Genomic DNA, 22,458 nt, shown 5'->3' on the forward strand with positions numbered 1-22,458 from the left:
TGTGCATTTGTGCGTTGCAGCAGACGCTGAAGGACAGCAGCAATATTACATAGAGGTAACAGGGATTTCAGCTTTCACCTGAAGTTTTGTTTGCATATTAGGGGCAGAATACTATGCTGATGTACTTGTCTAATTAATATAATCTGATGTAAACCTGTGGACTTCGGCAGGAATTCCACCTGCACCATGACTGCAGTATCCCGCCCTATCACGGCTAACCTGAATCACCACTGTTGTTATTTTGCTTGTTTACTCTTGTTAGGGTAGTGTTGTCGTTGTTTCTGAACGGAGTCACATATGCAGATCCCTAGCTCCTGGAGGCAGCAAATTCTTCCAGCACATTAATTTAGTTCTGGAGGATGTTTTTGGTCTTTACGTCTTCAGCTCTTCTGATACTGATAATCCGTGCATATGGGTGAGAGAGATTATAAGGCAGGGGAACCCCCTGGGCAGCCCTTAGACTCTTTTGCGTTTGTGGATGAAGGATGTGGCAGCAAAACACACACTTTGCCCAGCAGCCAGTGGGAAAGAAAACCAGCCATGCTGGGAGAGCTTAACCACAGCACATGGATCTGAGAGCAGACTTTCCTAAATAAGCTTGGAATAAAAATTGTGCTCCCCAGCATGAGAACGGTGCATTGCGTCTAACAAAAGAATTTAAAGTGCAGGTTGTTTAATTCAAAGAGATGGGGAGAGAAGGGAGAGCTATGCGGTAGCACTGGGGAACGGCAGAGATTTCTTTTCAGGACTTTCACAAAGACTTGGTTATGGGCTGACGTGAAGCTTGAGGTCTTATCAAGGTCTTAACAAACTTTCTGCTACGGGTGAATCCTGTGCTGAGAGCCAAAACCTAAGCAAAGCTCGATACAAATACAGCATCATGGATCCTGCAGCCTAGACGTGACATTTACAGAAATGATCTGCAGATGATGCGTAGTAGAAGGTGACAGAGTGAACCCTCCTGCTTGGAGTCTTCAGCCACCCCACTGACACTCTGCATGGGTGGAGAAGAGCCACACAATAATAAGAAGAAAACAGTTCCATTTTGCAGCTTACGATATCTGGGTCTGTATTCACTGCAGAGTGCTTGCTTTTTCCCTTTTTTCACGGTTGGCCGTGTGCCCAGTTTCCACACTACACTGTCCTGCTGCTGCTGCAGGATGGGGACCCGTGCTCTTTGTGTCCCCTCGCAGCCCTGGCTCGGAGCAGAAGCTCGGTCTTTCAAGTGATAGAGCATCCTGGCCTTCATCCAGACCTCACGGGTCTTCCCCTGGAGCTCAGCCTCAGGCTTGAGGGGCTCACGGCAGGACTTTGCCATTATGGATCCCTTCACAGGACTGATCTCCCCGTGTTAACATTAACATAACCTTTGGGGTTTTTTTCTATTTTGTTTTCATTTAAATAATTCCTTTTCTTTCAGGCATACAAGTCTTTGCTTCCTGTTCAGAGCAGAATAAAATTCTCACCTTTGGGATAGAGAGGGGGTTTTGTGGGTTGTGTTTTATTTTTTTTTCAACTGGGATAGCATTAGATTTGAATTTGATGTATTTCCAGCCAGCAGTTGTAAGAGCTTCATGAATAAATGTGTAGAAAATGGACTGCGCTATCAAGGTAAATCAGCCTGGGTGGGTACTTAAATATCGACCAAATGGAACTGTGTAGAAGGAGGAATTCTGAGTGTATGGTGCTGCCTGCAGTGAAGGAAGAGAAGATTTTTGGTGATGCAGGTTTGTGTATGAGCTCAGATCCATTAATGCAGCACTGTGCTAACTAGTAGGGCAGCCTGTTAGACTTTTCCTGCAGCTCATTTCGGGTGCACGAAACAAGCTACGGCCAGATAAGCTGGGTGCGAAGTTGTAATGTGTCGGCTGGCTTGCAGTAAGGTCGGTATGAGCCCTCTTATCTGGCAGCAAAGGCAGGGGACCGTGCCTCTTCTCCTCCGAGCCGGTCCTTCTCGCCTGCAGCTGAGCGAGGGCACGACAGATAAGGGAAGGGGGAAGGCAGAGCCGAGAGCTGGTGTGACTCAGCCATCAACACTCACCTACAAAGCAGAAAGACGTGGATGCAAGCGTCTATATTTAACTGGGATGGTGGGTTGTGGGAAGGGTGGGTGAGTTCTGTGCCCCTGGGGAGCTGCCAGTCCCTCCTGAGCAGGTTCAGGGCTGTATGTGAGCGGCTGTGTTTGCGATGGGCGTACGCTGATGGCTGTGTTTGGGTTGCAGCCCCAGCTCTCATTTGCAGACCCCAAGAAGTACCTGTTTCTTGTTAATTCTATTGCAAATATCACAAAGTTATAGTTAGGGGAGATGGCTAAGTCCTGGCAGCCCGGCTGCTGAGCTGAGCACTGGCCAGCTGAAGGAAGTTAAACGCAAAGACTTTAATTCTGGAATCACATCCTGATCTGAGACACTGTGTTAGCAATAACCTCTGAAAACAGCTAGGGCTAAAAGGCCCTGCACTCGCCACAAAATACAGCTGACCTTAAAAATTGCTCTGCGTGTTTCAGCAGAAAATAAACGCAGGGTCAGAGAGGGATGTGCCTGTGCCATCTCCTCTCTCAGCTGTGTGCCACGGCGCTTCTCTCACAGACACCCTGCAGATAAAACCACTTAGTGGAAACAGGATATTTAGCAGTAAATTAAGCTAAATCTAGATCTCCACAAGATGTCAGCAAAGCAAAGTGCATGTTCACGGGAACGCAGAGGGCAAGGAGAGGTGGCCGATGCTAACTGGGGACCCCCCTCCTGCAGCCAGCACCGACCGGGTCCCTGTCCCTCCTCACCCATCTCCTGCCACCCTTCATCAAAGATCTCTGGTGATGGGGACAAGCAGCCACCACAGCACTTCATTACCCTTTCCATGTGAAGGTGTTTCCTAAAACTAACCTTTCGGCCTAGAATTTAAGCCTGTGGTTTATTAAAACTAACCCATGCATTTACTTCTTACAGGGCTTGGCTGTTTAAATGATGCTGCTTCATTTTAAATTTTTCATTCTTTCTTCTGATGGTACTTTGAAATATTTATCAATTTGTTATTAAGCTGGAACCAGATTGGGATTGATGTTTTCATTAGAACTGCCAGTACAAATATGATGCCTTTCTTGGTAAATTATTTTGTTCAGTAAAATGTGTTCATAAGTTAGAGTGAGGAAATAGATGAAGCATCTCTCCGTGTAACAATGTGACTGCCCAAGTTTGCCTTTCAGTGCTGCAGCTTTCTTTTTTTCTAAGCCTTTGCACAAAAAGTTATGTAAAATGTTCCGGAGTCCTTGGTACGGTTATAGCACCTTGATTTCTAACATGAACTACCTTCTTTGTAACAAAAATAGTTTTAATAATTGTTTGATAACTACAAGGGTTATTCTCCTCAGTAACTCTTACACATGCTTAAGGAAGAAACTGCTCCAGACCATCCATCTCCTGAATTTTGCATTTCTTCCCTTATCTGTGAAGGAGCCGGACTGTCAGGAATTACTTTTTTTAAGATCTTCGAAAAAGATAACATTGTACTAATTAAATATTTTGCTTTTTTATCTTATACTTAATGCTAATAGTCAAGAGCTTCACGCTATGATAATGCAGGATAGATTTTATCTGGAGATGTTTTGTAACACCCAGCACTTTAACCAAGTTTTCTAAATTAGGTTGTCTCTAGCATGTTTTCAGTATCTTAAAAATCGTTATGGCTTCCAAAGTATTTTGTGATGACTTGTTTTCTTCCCAGATATATCTCAAGGTAGCGGCAGTGTACATTGCTTTTCCAATCCAAGCTACCACACTCTCTCATGTGGTGTGACTTCACGCTTCTTTACCAGTAATCTGGATGGAAACAGCTCCAGTAAGGTAGATATTACCCTACCGCACCGTAGCAATGTTCTTATCAGTTCAAGGAAATCAACCAAAGCAATGCCTGTTGGATCCTGTTGGCTGCCAGCATTATTTAAAAGTCCAGCGTAGCAGTTCCTGACATCGTAGCTCTGACAGACACAAAAAGGTCTGCTTTTCCCTGTGTGTGTCTTCATAATCTGTGTGTGGTAACTGGAGTTTCAGCACATGCCTGTCTGGGTCAATAAGCCTCGGTGTCTTAGCCGCTATAAGGTATGTTTGCTTCTCAGAAAAGATAAATAACTAGATAATTGTAATTATCCGTTAATATAACAGAAGTAAATCAATGAAGCATTAAGTCAGTAATCTAACTTTGCTATATCATTGTTTCCCAGCTCAGGAGACACACGAGTTTCCTGCTGACACAGACGAGCAAATAGATGCGAGCAGGTATCTAGGGTGCTTCTGAGCACCATCCTCGTCCAGGGGCATTCTGAGAGCTCTGCTCTTACCTATGGCTCTCCGGCAGAGCTATTCAGACGGTATTGCTCGAGCATCCAGGAGTATCTTACTTATCATGTGTTGCTAGTGATTCCCTAGGACCGTTCACGGACTATGCTATTACTCAATTCACCACTTAGGCAATAGATCTAGAAATGGTAAATAGTGAGACAGCTCTTCCTTTAGAGCCTTGATCAGCCAAGGTGGGGCAAAGGGTAGGGAGCAGAGGCAAAAGGAAATGCAATTGATTTCATCGAGGCTGTCAGCTTTAAAAATGATAGTAATTGCAGGCTGTGTCGTCTTAATCCAGACATAGCTCTGCTAACTGGAAAGCCATGAGAATAAGATTAATGCAAAAAAGAGCCTATTCTACAAGACAGGGTATGCGAAAATATTTCTACGTGTGCTGCTGTAAGTAATTTCTTGGTTATTAAAAGAAAATCTCATTATAATGTAATAAAAGGGCCGGCTCCAGAGATTTCTCAAACAAAAGTTTAGACAGATGTGTAAATACGTTTTCCAATGTAGATGGTCCCCTTGCATCATGCCTTTTTGCTCCCCAAATTGAAAGTGCAAGTGCTTGTAATGTCAAATTCAGGATGAGCACCACGAGTGTGGGCCTGGACCACTAATCCTGTTGCCGTAATTTAAATGAATTCAGAAAAGGTCAAAGCAAGCACCTATCTTTATTTCTTAGCCTGCAGTGCCATCTTGTCACAAAGCTATTTCAAATGTGAAGCTGCCAAAAATGTTTAAAATCCAAGAGATGCATTTGGACTAGCCTGAAAGCTGCTTGCCTTGCTGCAGTACTGGCTACCAGTAGTCGGTCAGCAGGTTGTCCTGGTGCTCAAAAGAGAAAAAACAAAAAAACCCCAATGGATCTGGTATTTTCAGGGCACTTATCAAAATATATATATAGCCTGACTTGTCCTTTAGATCTCCCACTATCTTACTTATTCATGAGAATGCTTTGCAGTACTGAATAGCTGAGGATGGCCAAAAATATGCTGCTTCTGTCTATGCAGTTCTCCAGCCAAGTAAGACAAAAGAGCATATAAAGCCCCTAATGGCTGCCTTAACGAGTTTCATTTCCAAATCAGTTTGTCTGGTGCCATTCCCTCCTTCTGCAGGGAGATGTGCACAAGTTGTACTTGGAGGATTCATTTCTTTATAGTGCCAGCTGGGGTCACAAAGGAACCAGCACAGATGCAGAATGAAAAAAAAACAAAAAACCAGCAGAGGCATCTCTGAACTGCTGAGCCAGAGCCCTGGCTGTTTTCCTCCCTGTGCTCAAAGGAGATCCTGCCTCGAGGCGATGGACTGGAGCCATTCCTCTCTCACTTCTTTCAGAGAGACAGCTTGGGCAAAGGTACAAAGCCAGGGCAATGGGGAGGGAGATGCAGCCCTGCTCCGGTTTGAGGCTCTCTCGTGTGCTCCCCCTGCCCCTCTCGTCCTCTTCTCTCTCTCTGTCTTATTTTGCCTTTTCTCTCCTCTTCCCTTGGTGTTCTCTTCGCTCTATATTATCTTCCCTGTTTCCTCCTATATCCGTTTTCCTACTACTTCACATGGGAAGCAAGGTGGGCAGGGATGGCTGAAGCAGAAGCCAGAAGGTCCAGCGCGGCGCTGAGGACCGTAGTTTGTGAGACAGGTCTGTCTGCATAGGAATGGAGCGGTGCCAAGCCCTCCCGCATCTCTTCTAGGACCGGGCTCAGCTCCTCATTTCCCCTCTGCCAGACAGACATCTGGCCACTGCTCAGGACCCTACACATGTCCTGAAGGTAAAAAAAAAAAAAAAAAAAAAAAAGGACAAGTACGAGTGAAGGCATTAAAATCCTCCTGGTGTATACAGGACTGGTTCGTTGTGCGATGGGAGTGCTCGGAGTGGAACACATGCAGGCGAAAAGCAAGTGGGAGGATAAGGGGGAGCATATGAGAAGAGACTAAAAAAAGGCTTGGCTTCTTTTATCTGGCAAAATGAATGCTGAGAGGGAGTATGATTGCCATCTATAAATACAACGAGGTAAACACTAGGAGGGAGAAGAGCTATTTAAGTTAGATGACCGAGCTGGCACAATAACAAATGAGGATGAACTGGCCATGAATGCATCGAAGCTGGAAACTAGATTTCTAACATCAGATCAGTGAGATTTTGGAATAGCTTCCCAGTAAAACTAATGGGACAAAGATATCTGATTACTGTTAAAATGGAGCCTGATCAGCTATCTAAGCGATTATTTAGCTGGGTGTTTGCAGTAAAAGGTAGCTGGACTCAGGGACTCGGTGATCGAAGCCCTTCCAGTCCATGTCCCTAAAGCCAGTAGGAGGTGGAAGGGGTGAGCTGTGTCTCTATGCAAGGGCCAGGAGAATGGCTCTGCATCTCCAGGGGTAAGGAGGAGGCAGAAAACCAAAATTCGACCTTTCCATATTAGCTCTTACAAGTAGGTTTTGCCTTTACTCTTATGACACGTGCAGCAGCAAATAATGACGATGCTGCAAGTTATCAAGGAGTATTGTACGTGAACTCAAGTGAAACTCTGCCACAGAATTACTGCACAATTTTCCAAAGCAGATAACTAGAGATACACACTCACCTCCGCACCTCTGCCTTCACCAGAGCTCTCATCGCTGGCGTTAGAGACCAGATTTTCAGACGCTGAAGTCCTAATTTGCTCAGAGGGAGTTCGGTGGGACCGTTCACGGAACCACTCTCAGCGCTTCAATGCCAGCTCCATATTTGAGGTTTTGAGTTGTGTAGGAATACATCTCCCTTTTACAAAAGTCTCCAAAAGTGTGTGAAAAATACTCTTTATAAAGCAGGAGGCTGCTGCACTTGTATGCCATGAGCAAATGGAAGATTCTCACCTCGCTCTTTGGCAAAGTTCTTAATTCCACCCTCACTCCCTGCCAAAGGAGAGCAGCATCACAGCTAGAGCCCAGGTGTTGCTGGTTTCTACAGACATCATAAAAATCAATCGCTATTAGCTGTCCTGAATTTTTAAAGCCAGCAGCTTCACATCTATTAAAGGAAGTTCTACATTCTACCAAAGACTTCACATAAAATTAGAACCTGCAAAACAGAGGTCGCTGGAAATGGTCTGACTGGATGTCACCCAGCTAATAAAAAGGAATTCAACCACAGAAAGCATCATTAAAGTACCTTTGACTAAAACTTGCCCAAGAAAAAGGAATACTGCAAATACAGAATCGCTGCAGAGCGCTCAGGATGGCCACCTAAACCTGAGAAACACCCTCTTGGACCGTGGAAACGTGAAGTGAGTAGTCAGAGAAGGTAATGGCAAATCTCTTAGGAATTGCTGTCTCGGAGGACAGAGGTATGATGGAATTCCTGCCAGCACTTACTTCCCTAATCACCACAGACTCCTTAGAAAACCTGAGCATTGACAAATGGCACCTTGGTGATCAGCTTGCTACTGTGATCTACCCCGCTGTTTCAGGTGGGCAGGTAATTACTTTGCTTTACTCATGCCTGTATCTCCTTGATCTTAAAGGAAAAGTTGCCAGATATAAGGTATTTTTAACCAAATTGCTACAATTACACGCTAGGAATTTTAGTGGACACATTTACTATGAAGTATTTTTTCCTCCAGAAAAGCAATTTTGCTTCACACTAAAAATTGAAGTATCGTCTATCTTAAAAAAAAAAAAAAAAAGTTAACAAATTATAGTGTGTTAAGAAATGATAGTAGCACAAAGAGACAGCTATAATCACATTTCTTCATAATTACTGCATTCTGAAAAACTTAAAAATGTCCCCAAATCATTTCATTAAAAAAAAAATAAATAATCAATTCTAGCCCGTAGCTCTTCATGCCAAATTTTAGGTTTGTGAGCTGATTTATAAACCCTGCAAAAACACAGCTTTTAATAGCAACTCAAAGGCTTTAATAAATGTGATCTAAATGGTACAGCTGGATTGAAAAAATCAGCAATTCGTGTTATTGCTGCAAGTTTTGAAATGAAGAAAAAAGCTGTGGGCTCCACGGATGAAAGCTGCCAGTGCCCTTAGTGGGGCTGCGCTGATTTACACGGGCTGAGCGTAGGGCCAGCAACGTCAGCTGCCTTCCTCTGTGACCACACTAAAAACCGACCTGCTTTTCATCGCTTGTGTGCTCTGACTGCCCCATCCATCCCTACCGTATCCCTGCTGTCAGGGTTTCTGTTCCCGGTTTTGGGGAAGAACCAGGAGCTGCTGGGCGATAAAGAGATGACTCCTGTGTTGTCAACTGGGAGACGTCAGATGCACAGCCCGTGCCAGGAGCAAGGATGTGCAGTCGCAGCCGTTGCTCTCGGGCAATGATTGCTCCAGAAATATTGCAGGCAACCGGCTTTATCAACTTTCTCCCTGCTCTGGGCATGTCCTTGAGGAGAGTGGCTGGTGCAAAGGTGCCTAATGAGCTGATGACACGTATTCCCTTAGTGGGAATATACAGAGACAGAAAATGAGAAGGAACAGGACGAGGTGGTAGATAGAGCTATCACTGCGCTGCTGGTGCTGTCTGATGTGAGATTCATGGACTGTGGGGCCGCAAGGGACCGTTGTGATCATCCGGCTTCCCTTCCCGCACAGAGCAGGGCACAGAACTGCCCTGAATTAATGCCTCTTTCAAGGTCAGTGCTGGTGGCTCGGCAGCAGGGTCTCTTTCATCCAGAGCCTGGCTTTCAGGTGGATTTGAAATGGGCTGCTTTCAATCCCAGCGTGCATCAATCTGTCTCTGTGTGTGTGTCTGTGAGTATGCTTACATACGGATGTATGTATATATATGTACACACGCGCGCATATCCTTCTGTGTGTGTGGTTGGTGAATTCACGCCATTGTGTGTCCTGAATCTTTCTTCCAGGCTGGAGGTCAGCCCATTTGGAGCACAGTTACGTGCTTTGCAAATGATGAAACCTGTTTGTGTAAAAGCTTCAGCTGAATAGCTCTAAAAATACTGTGCAGTTGCTTGTAGAGAGACCCAACGTTGTGTGTGTGTGTGTGTGTGTGTGTGCACAGCCTTTTCTACCTGTGCTGTCTCCTGTCCCTTTGCAGTGCTTGCACTGTGGTTTCTCCTGTGTCTGTTTAAGCCAGGGGAGGTTACATTTGGTGACGTATCAGGCGACTTTCTGCATCCGGAATCAATGGGATTCAATCGGCAAGGATCCAGTCAATGGGGGCAAGGCTTTGCCTCTGGCTGTTACAGATCTTCCTCCAAATGAAACCCAGTTTCTGCGATCAGATAAAAGCTTCCACATGTCAATGTGCAGTTTGTAATATATAGCGTAGTTGTCCTAAACGTGGTGCTTCTGGTAGAGAGGAGTATCTGCAGATGCTTTCCCTGGAGATAAGGGAGAGGCTGCAGAGCTCTGCAGCTTTCTCCTCAGTGACCCAGCTCTGGGGACGCTCACAGAGGAACCTCTGGCTGGCTGGGAGGATTCTGCTGCTCCCTCATGCCTTATTTATAGAGGAATTTTTGCCAGAGGAGACTTCCTGACCCTAAGCCCTCCCCAGTGTGGTCATGACCTAAACCAAGGGGCAGAGGAGCTGCACGGCTTCCCAGCCCCATCTCCTCCTCTTGGTCTCCACCTCCTGTGACATGGTGATTCCTTGCAGGTCACGGTGTGCTCCTTGCAGCAGACCCGACTGGCTAAATCCTTTTGCTTGGTGATTGCCCCTGAGATTGTGTCCACGTGACACGGCACGGAGCAGTGTCCCTGGCTGCTACCTGGGACGGCCCTTCTATCCCTCCCCATCTGGCTGTTTCCTTTAAGGAAATCTCTCCAAAACAGGGTTCGGGCCACGGTGTCTCTTTGCGCAGCACCCTGCCCAGTGCACCTCACCCTTCGCTGGGCTCCTCAGCTGGCAGCACAACATAAAGATATTTGTGACCACTCACTCAGCAGACGTGTGAGACTACATGTCCTGAGAGCAGAGGGCCGTGTCCCCCTTCCCTGAGGTGGCCATGCACCACCAGCTCTTACCAGGAGCTCTGTGGGACACCAAGGAAGTCCTATTTGCAGAACAAAACCCAGACTCTGGGCTTCCTGCAAAGCCATCCGCAGTGTCTGGGGACAGCGGCTGCTCTGCAGACACAAGGGACAATGTGGGGCTGCTGCACCCCGAAAGTGGGGTGGCTGTGGCACCGGAGGCTGTTCAATAGGACTCTGAAGGTAGGTGACAATACCTTTGGGGTCTGGCTGTAGGTGCTGGGTGCCAGCTGGGATTTTATATCCCGATAGACTTCAACACATCAGTGGGGTTTTTTTGTTCCAGGTCTTAAAAACCGTTATGAAAGCTAAGCAAAAATTAATGAGAGATCAGGAAAAATGAAATGTTTTCATAATTTTGAATATTTTAATTTTAACCTCTTTTATTGTTAAGCATTTTCTTGTAAATGCAGTAAAATAGCAGAGCTGAACCCTCTGATACAAAGGCAGGAGGCTTTCCAGTTTGGAAGCAGACACAGGAGAGCAATGATGGCATCATAACTTTAATTTTTAAGAAACGGGGTTGGGATTTGCTCTTGAACTGACACTTTGTCAGGACCAGCTGTACTTTCAGCAGGTGTGGCTTTCAAGGGAAAAATATCAAGGTGGAAAGCTCAGCAGCTTTAGCAACTACAGTGATTCGCAGACCCTCCTTGCTGGGACTCTCCTAATCATAAAATAGTTTGGGTGGGAAGGGACCTTTAAAGGCCACCTAGTCCAATCTGCCTGCAGTAAGCAGGGACATCTTCAACTACATCAGGTTGCTCAGAGCCCCATCCAATGTGACCTTGAATGTTTCCAGGCACGGGGCATCCACAGCTTTTCTGGGCAACCTGGGCCGGTGTTTCACACTTATAAGATCACCAGCTGCTTTGGCTGTGGTGCCCCAGTCTGGTGGAACCACGCACCCTCAAAACAGCAGCCCCTCTCCTGTCGCTGCTGCCATAAGAGACGCTCCAGCGAGCTCGCTGCAGGTCCCCAAAATCCCCATCCCTCAGGCAGACGCTGTGCTTGCCCCTTGGCGTTGTGCTTAAGGCATTACCTAGCTCGAGTGATGCTGCTACAAAGAGCAGAAGAATGAGGAGCACATTGACACGTGTGGTTAATGCCATAGCCCCTTCCCCAGCTGGTACCACCCCTCTCCGGCTGCGCTGGGCACGGAGGGTCCCAGCTGCCGCCCTGCAAGAGGTGTTTTTCCAACAGCAGGATCTGGATGGCAGCCCTGGATGGGGCTTTATGCTTCCTTATTGCCAACGTTATTTTCCTTGAATTGAGAGAAATCCTGTAGCCATTACATCTCTTTTAACTAAATACATAGAAGTATCAGCAACCCCCCTTTGTTCCCAACAGCTCCTACCTGCATGCTTGTGTCGATGGTTTTGATCCATCCGTCTTCATTAGTTATTTTGCAACTGCCAGCATGTCACTCCCTGTACGCGGGCGTTCCAGTCGTGATTACTGGTTACTGAGGGAAATCCAGTCTTTTCCAGCATGCTTGTGTTCATTCGCTTGGTGAAGTGACTCTCCTTTGTGATTTTCCCTAATGCTAGTGAACAACCGTCAAATTCATACAGATAAAGAACCGAAATGGTGAGGCCAAGGTAACAGTCATCTCCCATTTTTATTCGTGACATCGTTGGGCTGAAGTCTTGGGTGGGAACTGTCTGTTTATTTCAGCATTAACCCATTATCATACTTTTTGAACAGCTCAGTAACAAAATCCTTGACAGAGAAACTGCAGACTGGAGACCCTACAGCTATCTGAATGAACTAGGTCAGTAATTTTTAAACAATTTAATCACTTTAGTAGACTTTAGAGCAATTCCAAATCCAAATCAGCCTTTCATAAAGGCATTAACAATAATGAAGAATATCGGTGTTGTCTTTATTTCACAGTCAGAATTGCCAGTAGTGAAAGATAGAGAATTGAAAATTGTTTCCTTAACCACAAACCGCAGATTGGGAAAGCAGAGTCAATATTCGTTCTAATCCCCCTTCCCAGGTTGCTCAGCTGAATCACTATCATCTGCTCTATAAATGTTTTTTTAAGGACTAACTTAGAACATTAAAAATTCAAATTTGGGATTTTAGTTCTTCTTTCATGCCTTATAAAGTTTAGCACTAAATACTGGCATCTTGATAAAACTCTGGCAGGAGCCTGAGTGTGTGATACACCCTGTTATCTCCCAGTTAATCATAAAGTAGCCGTTTTTCAGGCAATTTTGAACGACTAGCCAGTGCAAACAAGCCAGGAGTGAAGTTTAATTGCCCTTCCCGAGTTTATTCTCCCTGGCTTCAGTTTTAACAGACTTTTTAGCAGCTCTTATCTCAAAACCTCTCCAGATTTAGTGCTTTGATGCCATTTGTTTTCCTGTCTTGTGAGTGGCAGAAAGCATTTGCCCTTTCCTTTAGTGGGATTACTAATATCTTACTGAAAATTTGCAGTATGGGGTAAAGTGCAGTATTAAGTGGTATTACAGGATTTTTAAGGTCAACTATCTCAGAGCTCACATGGCAAAGGAATTAATATAGGACACCACCAGGCATCACATCTTGTCACTGCTCTTCTGGTCTTCCCTGCATCAGGAAAATCACAAACCTGTCAAGCTTCGATGCAAAACCTTTTCCATCATTATCAATCATTAATGTTTTCTTCTGTATAATAAGCTGCAGAACCGCTGTTGTGTTTATCTGTGCCTAACATGGGGAGCTGGAGGGGGTGAGGATTTCCAAATGCTCCTCAAATCAAGTTAATTTTCCTTTTATCATTTTACTGCTTTGCTCACTAGCTTTATTTGTTTTTATCTTGCGGTGTCCTGAACTCCCCGTGTGCCACATTTGTCCTGCATTCATGCATTTTATTTTACCAGCAGAAGTGATGTTAAATGCCTTTGCAGTAAGAATGATGTAGAAGTGATAAATAGTTCAGTTAAGTGGTCTCCAGCAAAACAGTCACAATTTTTTCCATGGCATTTTGCATCCCAGATTCTCTCTTCTTTTTTTTTTTTTTTTCCTTTGTTTCTTTCAAAATGTCTTTTTCACACTAATTGATAACAATGAGAGGTTTTTTCCTTCCCTTTCAGAACCAAAATTAATGCTTGCTTATGCTAGCCTTCATAATGTCGAATTCTTGCTCAGATCAAGGCCATTTTTACATGAAACTAAAATGTTTTAATTTTGTGTAATTACTTTTGTGCAATGAAAGCTGCACTTACATGCACAAATTACAGAAGAAAGCAAAAAACTTTAATTTTGAATTGTAAACATAAAATATAAATGAAGCCTAATAAGGTCACAAAGGAGATCTTGCATGGAAGTACCGTAGAGTTAGGACGTGTATCACCTTCTCATCCCACTATGAGCCTCAGCTTTTATGGCACAGATGCCCTAGCTCACATATTGGAATCGCAGCCAAGTATTTTCCACGCCTGGATTCAGTTAAAAATAGTTAAAGTAGCGGTGGACAACTCCTCTGCTGTGATCCCGTGAAATATTATAGAGAGCAGATGTGTAAGTGAGCTGGAGGCAGGGCAGAGGACTTAAAGGGAAATTGAAGAGACATTTGGAATGGATGGAAAACCCTCAACTCTTCTGGTCGCCTCCCTGGTTCTTCAGCGAGCGACTCCTCTGGCTGAGGCGGGGTCGCAAAGGACAGGCTTTTTGGACCAACCAGATGAGCATCAGGCTCTCAAAAATGTCTGTAGGCTTGTTAGAAATCGCAAGTGTCATAAATATGAATTATTGTTGGAGGAAAGGAAATCTTAAGAATATCCATATGAAAATTAACTCATCTTCCACAACTTGTAATCGTAAGGAGTTTTCTTAATTTTTTTACTTTTTTTTAACCTGTGAAATGCATTTCTGATCAAATACTGTGCTCAAAGTTGGATGCTGTCCAGACCTGTCCCAGGCTGACACCTCTGGTATTTTGAAATGCACATGCCATCACTTTCCAGGGTCATGGCTTTGCTCAGACTGGATGTAAGCATTCAGGGGCTCTTCTATTGAGGAAAACCTTGCTTCTCGATACCACACTGGATGCAGGGTTAGACTCCCCTTTGATCTCACAGCTCAGGGAGAGCAGGAGAAGCAGCTGCTCCCAAGGAGAAGATGCTGCCTGACTCGGGAGCAGCTCAGGAGGAGGCAGGAGAGTATTTCCAGCAGAAGCAGAGGGCTCCTGCTCAGCTGGTTGTTGGTATCATGCCCTTTTCCATGCGCTTGGCACTGCAGCTCCTCACTTCCAACCAACGTATCTCTAGATCTGTGTCTAAAAGAGGATCAACAGAATGCTTTCTGGAAAGACCATCTGCTTTCTATTTGCTTGTGTATCTCACAAAGGCAATCCCACAGGTAACAGACGCGTGAGTGCTTTAATTAACCCCTCTTTGCTCTCCTCGCTCTTGCAGGCTGCACTTTTACAGCTTTGGAAAACACCTTTTGATTGCTCACAGTTTGCATCATTGGCCTTTGCTGAGCCAGGATTCATTCCTCAGACATTTTATTTGGACAAGAAGAAAGTTGTTCCCTGAGGGAGCAGAGGAAGGGCTGTTCATACCAAGGGGGCTCAGGGCCAAAGGAATAGTCCATTTCAAAGCCCACCAGAGACCATATTTCAGATGCGTGTCCTACGCACTGCCACAGCAGCCCAGATCAAGGAGACAGAGCGAACATGGCAAGGAACCAGGAGAGTGAATCCACCTGACCCAGCACCAGCTCCTGGGAAGAGCGTGGGGCTGGTGGCCAAAGGCTGTTTGCTGTACATGAGGCTAAGAAAAACTAGTCTTAATTCAGGACCCAATGTAACTCCTCTCTAAGTCAATGCATATGTTCCCTCTGATACCAAACGGGCTCTCCTTGAGCCTAGCAGGAAGGAGTTGTGTAGAAAAACATGGGTCTTATGTATGTGAATGGATGTCTCTGCATATATACTATATATATAAGTATGCATATGTATATCCACTGTACTTAGATACACAGTGGATCTTATCAGACTGCAGGAATTTTGCCTCAGTTTTGCAGGACTTCAGTTGCCAGGTTTGTATTCTTCCCAGCTGGGAAATGCAAGGAGCAGAACAAAGCCTGTGATTTTGCCGCTGCCACATTTGCTTGTGGGCTTCAAATACCAGTTTGTCGGGGAGGTAATCGTGTCTGTTAAATGGAGTTGGAGTCTAGTGATGGGCACGTTTCAGGCTGTAACCGTGCACAAGTAATTCTCATAGACGTCTGCTCGAGACATCAGAGTTTGGGGACTCTGTGGTGCCAAGAAGAGGTGGCTTTGTCACCTTCGCTGCGTGTCACTCCCTGTTCAATGCAGCCTACTCCTATTTTCAAGGAATGGCATGTCTTTGCATTTTCTATTCGCTGTCTCTTGTTGCAGAACCAGAATTGGTTGCCCTGTGACTAATTTCACTTGCTCTAGTCCAGTCTGCATTAAGCAATTGCAGAGTCCAGCTTCCAGCTCCTGTTCCAAGCAAGCTGAAAGTCCTAAACCACCTACTGAGTTCAGAGAAGGTCGTTATGCTCATTAGCTTGAGTGCTGGGCACAGCAGGCTGCAGACAGAAATGGTTTTATCTGTGATGTTTTTTTAACAGCAGTCCTCAATGCAGAGACTAAAGTGTGATTTGCAGCATCTCCTGAGTGACTCAAAGCTGGATTTATTCCAGAGGACCAAAGCCGCAAAGTTTGATTCAGAGCTGACTTTGCATTTTTCTCAAAGCCAAGAGGTGTGGAAAAATATTTCCAGCCGAGACTGTGATTTCACCCCAGCAGACAATTTAGCTTCAAACTTAAACCTAGACTTCCCTGAAGTGCAGGTTCCTGACCTGTTTAGGCCTTTTCCACATTAACTACATTAGCAGTTTAAAAAATAGTTTATCCATCATTCATTTCACCTCCTGAGAAATGCAATGAATACACAAAAATGGGTTGTAAACCCCACAGAATTGTGACAGGCATAAAAGAAGAGTAAAGGCTGAATTACAGGGAACAGGTTGGGAAGGGTTTTGAGGGGCCACGTAGCCCTCCCAAGGCAGCATCAAGCCCTGGCAGGTGTATCCCACCTTTTCTTGGCCATCCTCCCATCAGAGGGATTCTCGGTTTTCTACAGCCGCCCTGGAGGAAGCGAGAACTGAGCTGAAGCGGGGAGATGTGCTGTTTTGCAGCTCAGTGTGGGCAAGGAGTGCCTGTCACCCGACTCGGAACCAGAGGTCAGGTTCACGCAGACAATCCCTGTATTAATACGACAGCCTGGGAGGGTCTCGCAGCAAGTTTGGGCTTACTCAGAGCTGGCACAGTCATTTCTGCTGCTGCAGAAGCCCTTCCAGTCATGCCTGACATTTCCAGTAGGACGGGCAGGAGCTCACGCGGAGCTGAGCTAACAGAATGTGCTCAGAAGGTGGAGTTCTTCGCCTCCAAGCCGCTGAAAGTGTGGGTTGATATTGGTGCATCCTCGCAGCAGCCCCAAGACTTCAGCCTTCGGTCAGGTCTTCACAGTCACAATGGGAACATTTCTGTAAAGATCTGATGAGGATGCTCGGAACAGATGCAACGTTCTTGCACAAGGATGGACTGTGCAGTGAGCACAGCTGACCGGTCCCTGGGTAACCTCTGTTTTGATAAGTCACTTATTCTTCATGGTCCTTGTTCTAACCTTCTCATCAATCTCCAGCAGTTATGAGGACACTGTCCTACAGGATCACTCTTGTGTTTTTTGCTGCTTGCTTTGTCTCTAACGCTGACATGGCTGGTCAATATTTTAAAGTTACTGGGGAAGACTAGATTATGGTCCTAAACAAAATTATTTATCCCAGTCTTCTGATGCCAGAGACTCTTCCAGTGCTGCTGTTGCATTATGCGTCCAATGCACCTCCCCATGGCTCAGCCTGGATCTCCTTTTCTTCCCTGTCACTGCTCTCTCTCGATGGGTACGGCTCCTTTCACCCTGTAACCCCAGTTGTGTGCTCACCAGCTTCTTATATGCCAGCCTTGCTCTGTGTGGTGTGAGCTGCTTTTTGCCGAAAGCACCGGGGAGGCCCAAATCCTGCCTGGGTGCTCCTGTCCCCGGAGCCTTGCTCAGCCCTGGCTGGAGGACGTGTGACCGCCAGGGATGGCCTTTGGGAGTGTCACAGCTGGGAAAGGGAGCACCAGCCCTGTGGATGTGAGCCAAGGGATGAATTAGCTCCATCCTCTTCCCTCAAGACTCTGCCCTAGCGAGATACAGGAGAGAGAGAGAAAAAAAAAAAAAAGCACCCAGCTAATTGCTGTTATATGAAAGAGCTTCCCCACTATCCCCAAACTTCCCAGTCAGCCTTGCTGGGGGTGAGTCTGGGAAGTGGCTCAGGACAAGCGGTGGGAAACAAAGCAGAAGGTTCCCAAATGGTTTGGGGGGTGTCGCTCTTGGCCAGAAGGGGAAGAGCCCCATCACAGAGAGCCAGTCGTGTACCACCAGCCCTTTTCTTGTGCTCAGGGATGGACACGCTGAGAATCAGAGCAAAGGGGTTTGTCTTTGATGTGCCACTAACACATTTATTGTCCAATGTAGTGGTTTTTTCCTTATTTAGCAAAAAGGCAAGGCTGTTGTGGAGAAGGGACTGGTACGGCGTTGCCAGTGGTGGTGACAGCTTTTTCTGTAGAGACCAAAGGACATGCAAGGACAAATACCTGGGAGACCTCTGGGACACGCTGTTTGCAGGGCTCTTTTACCAGCAGAACTTATTTGTTTGATTGGGAATCCCATTAGCCACAAAGACATTTCTATCTCAGTAACCAAATTTGTGTTGATTTTGCTAGTCAATAAAAAATATCAGACCCTATAGTTAAAAAGATTTAAAGGCTTACATTAGATTTTCCTTTTGATTGATATCTGGGATAATTTGCAGTAGTGAAAACAGAAAAGGTTCCCGTCCCCTTTTGTGTCGGCCCCGATAAGGAGCAGCAAGTTCTTATGGAGTCGCACAAGACAGAAATCTTTGCTCTCAGTTGCTACATTTCCAGACCCCTGTGGCCACTTAGGGACTATTGTCACATCAGTTATTGAACTGTGCAAATTCATAAGCCAAGCCATATAAGTTAATTTAGAAAGATTGTACACACCTTAGAATCTAAGACTATGAATTAAATAACGTACTATCCATGAAAGAAACATAGCCTAAAATTAGCCACGGAATAATGGAACCCGCAGACTCAAATTTGAAAAAATTATGTTTTAGGCTTCTTTTAGTAACCCAACTTAGTGTTTCAATAATGAAGGTATCGACAGATGCTTTTTTTTTTTTTCCTGTTCTCCTGATGGATAGCTGTTCTTGGTAATGAGCAGCACCCTGCCTCAGGAAGGCCCTCCCTTCCCGGGAAGCTCTTAAGCATATGCATAATTTTCGGCGTGGACAGAATCCCCACTGAAGCTGAGTGCATGCTTACAGCTGAGGATGTGCTTAAGAGCCTCCCTAAATGAGGGCCTTGATGTACAATTTAGAGGAAAGAATATGTGCTGCTCAGTAGTCAAAGCAATCCAATTTACATAAATATTTATTTGTTTTCCATTATATATCATTTTTATGCAGGTGCTTGTGGGATGGATAGACGTCAGAACACATACATAATGGAAAAAAGCTTCAAAGGTATGGTATCCAGTGCCTGCAGCCACCCTGGCAAAGAGTTTGAGGAGGGTGTCGTAGAAGAGGTGAGATAGGAGACCTGAGCCCCCGGGAGAGTGACCGTGCAGAGACAGAAAGGGACAGAGCAATTACCTACAAAATATGCCTGCGTGGCTCAGCTGGCAGCGCTCTTGACTCCCAGCCAGATGTCTGGGGCCCATGAATTATGGACGCAAGTCCTTGCAAGGCCGAAGGCTCCTGCCTCGGCAAAGCAGCGTTAAGATAAAAAGGGAGGGCTTTGCTGCAGGGACAGGAGGTGCAAGCGGAGCCGTTCGGCCAAGGGAAGCTCTTTTAGGACCTCTCAGCCATCCTATGAGGGCTTTCTGGTGGCAGTTGCTGATGATAGACTGGTGCGTTTCCCGGCTAAGTCACAGGTCCATAAGGCCCTTAGCTATCCTGAGCTTAAACAAAGCCGCTAGAAAACAAGCTGACCCTGCTACGTGGCCTTCACTGGGAGAGATTTATAGCAGAGCTTGAGAAAAGACCTCACTCGGTACATTAACCAGTCACGCTGGCACGAAGCAATTAATGGGCATTGACTCCCGGGCACTTCTAAAAAGGAATTATAGATGAGTCATGAGCACAAGGCCCAGTGATTTTCGATTTCAGTTGTCCTCCAGGCTTACATTCAAAATATTCCAGTTATGTATGGACTACAAGACCGCGAGGCGCAGTGGCCCCCCCAAGCTCCTGACTGACTGGGCTGGGGTTTGGCACACTGAACTTGTGGCCCACAATATGGAGCAAGGAGCCCGTCTCATTCAGAATAGGCAGATTTCAGGCCAAGGTCATTGAATTCAAGGCTGTTGTGTCTGTATAGACCAGCTGGGAACGTCCCTCCATCAGCCGAGGGGGTAAATACCACACAGGCTCTTTCTGTAACGTCCCAGAGCTGGTACCAGCTGAATAATGGGGAAAATGGTACCTTCACATAGAGCTGGTTTCAATTCGCCCACTGGGCTGCCGTGGCCGAGGTGTTAGAGAGCAAGACCTTCAGCTGAACTAACGGGGAATACCGAGAGCTAGTCCACATGAAGGTCAACGACCATCTTATAGCCAGGCCTAGAGGGCACTAATCACTTCGTAGCTGCTGTTTACAAAATAAAGCAGTATAGTATTTGCTAAAACATCACCTTACCACATAGAATCACCGAAGGAAACCAATAATCCATCACCAAGTCTTTCTCCATAAAGGTAAATTTAACATATGAAAGGGTTATGTATGTATATTTGACTCAATCCACTAGTTCCAGCTACTTCAACGATTCTCTTTTTCAGAAAAAAAAAAAAATCTTATTATAGTATAGCTAGTTGTTCTCTTTACATGGAACTATTAATTTCAAGATTAGTTTAAAATAAATTACTGTGTTTAAAAAGTTAAAAAGCAGCTTTGAACACATGCAGTAGGAATTCCCATCCATAGACACAGCCCCACAGAGAGCGGGGTACCAGCGTGAACGAGAGAAAGTGAATTACAGTAACAACAAACTGTGAAATGTGTTTGCTGCTGCTGCATATTTTGTGTATTATTTAGAATCTGAGCCATTTTCTTTACATCTCCTTATGAATCAAAAAAAAAAAAAAACAACCAAAAAACAAACAGGCCTAGAAGCCATGTCAGGGAAGCTGATACGCTCTTTGTGGCCACTCAGCTGTCACAGCCAGGCACGGCTGGCGCCGGCAAGGGCAAGGTGCCGGGGACGCAGAACATCCCCAATGTCCCAGGGGGGTCTCGGTAGCTAACCTGCAGGTAGTCGGCAGCTGAGATTTCTCAGGAGCATCTGCCTTCGGATGGCTACAGCTTTCCCACAGTCCAGCCTGAAGGTCAGTGTCTGGGTTCGGGCAGCCCCGGGGCTGTGCCAGCAGCGTGGGCACTCTCGGTCCCAGCTGAGCCCCCGCCGGGAGGAGCCGGGTGACCTGCTCAGTGTGCGGCCCTCCTCGTCCTGATGGGTCTTGCATTGGCCCTAATGAGCCACATTCATCTGAAAGATGGAGAGGAAGCATCTAATAAGCCGGGTCATTCAGATAAAAGAAACTCCCAGTCCCAAACAATTGGATTCTGTCAGCAAAAAGACTTGGCAGGCGGGTGCTTTGTGTTTATATACTTTTACCCACTTTCAAGATGATGTCTTTTCCCATCAGTACCTGTTAGGTCTGGCTGGAGAAAGCCTGCCCAGCAGCTGAAAATCGTGTTTGGTGCTCCTGACCCCAGCCCAGAGCGCTGCACGGGATGCACTGCTGGAAGGGGACACGGGGATTCCCTGGCTTGAGGCTGAGTTCAGGCTGTGGTGGACCTGGTCCACCACCCGCTTCCCCCAGTTCTCCTCTGAGGAGGCCAGAGCCCCCAGCTCCGCAGCCCCTGCTCCCCACTGGCCTGGCTGGAGGCTGTCCCCAGAGCAGGGCAGCCAGGAGAGGGTTGTCCCTTTTGCAACCTGCCGCTAGAAATGCGGTGGCCGTGCTGCCAGTGGAGGCCCAGGGGGTTAGGCATGGCCGGTTTGCGTTTGCCAGGGTCAACCACAGACCAGCCCAGCTCACACCGAGGTGTCTGGTGGCTCCTTGCGCTGGAAAAGCAGCAGGAACCCTGGGGGCAGCGAGGGGCTGGATGCCACAATGCCAGCTCTGAGCCCTGTGGCACGTGGTGACAGTGGTTGACCAGTCACAGGGTGTCCAGAGCAGTTTCTTTCCTGTGCAGGGTGGTCAGTGACACCATTTCCAAGCTTTTCCTTGCAGCTAAGCACTTTTCTATTTTTTTTTTTTTTTTTTTTTAGGGGGTTTTATTGAGTGAATGGTGACGTACTGGTGGAATAATACAACTGCAGGCACTAATATTTTAAGGCAAAAATCACTACCCTTTGCACGACGGCCAGCAAAATCCCAGCAGTTAGAAACACTAATGCACTTACCTGAGGGACCCGGGGCTTGGCTTAGCGTGGGTCATTTCTTTGTTGTACAGGAACGTGTCCCCACAAGTGTGTGACGCTCTTGAGAAGCAGCAATAAGCGATGGCTGTGTTACTGTCCTGGCAGCAGCGAAGGTTGGCCAGGTTAATGAAAGCAGCCAGAAAGGCACGCTACACTGAACGTCACCCATAAATGTGATTAAATAGTAGGAGAGCGTGTTTTTACCCGCGTACATCATATTTCCTTAGCACTTCAAACGTGGCAGCAAGGCACCGAGGCTTGTCATTAGTATGCCAGAGGATATTTAGGGCAAAAGAGAGGAACCTGGTCTGTGGGAGGCACAAGTACATTTCCAGTCCCTGGGAACAAAAATAAAACCTCCTTCGAAGGTCTGGTGATTGGTATCCAGGCAACACAGAAGACAGGGGCTTCAAAATTAGAGCATATTCCCCATATTTCTCCAGCGTGTCCAGCTGATGGGGCGCTTTCAGCGGCAGTGCCGCCGGCCGGGCTGAGCTTTGCCCCTCCAGGAGAGCCCGACCCCGTGGGTACCACAGGAGGACGCCGAGGCGGCATCGCCAGAGCTCACGCATGG

General features: G+C 46.3%; 1 protein-coding gene across 2 annotated transcripts in view; it reads left to right on the forward strand.

Annotated features, from left to right (window-relative positions):
- Positions 1 to 22,458, forward strand: part of MEGF11 (multiple EGF like domains 11) — a 212,456-nt gene that overhangs the window by 183,395 nt on the left and 6,603 nt on the right. Inside the window, exons 20-22 of one of the 2 annotated variants that reach the window (XM_074155366.1) lie at positions 3,724 to 3,842; positions 12,019 to 12,085; positions 18,871 to 18,927. In XM_074155366.1, coding sequence (XP_074011467.1) covers positions 3,724 to 3,842; positions 12,019 to 12,085; positions 18,871 to 18,927 — 243 coding nt within the window. The remainder of the gene's footprint in view (positions 1 to 3,723; positions 3,843 to 12,018; positions 12,086 to 18,870; positions 18,928 to 22,458) is intronic. The other variant, XM_074155367.1, reaches the window with a different exon arrangement.

This window comes from Numenius arquata, chromosome 11 (assembly GCF_964106895.1).
Source record: "Numenius arquata chromosome 11, bNumArq3.hap1.1, whole genome shotgun sequence".
In the NCBI taxonomy this organism is placed as follows: Eukaryota; Metazoa; Chordata; class Aves; order Charadriiformes; family Scolopacidae; genus Numenius; species Numenius arquata.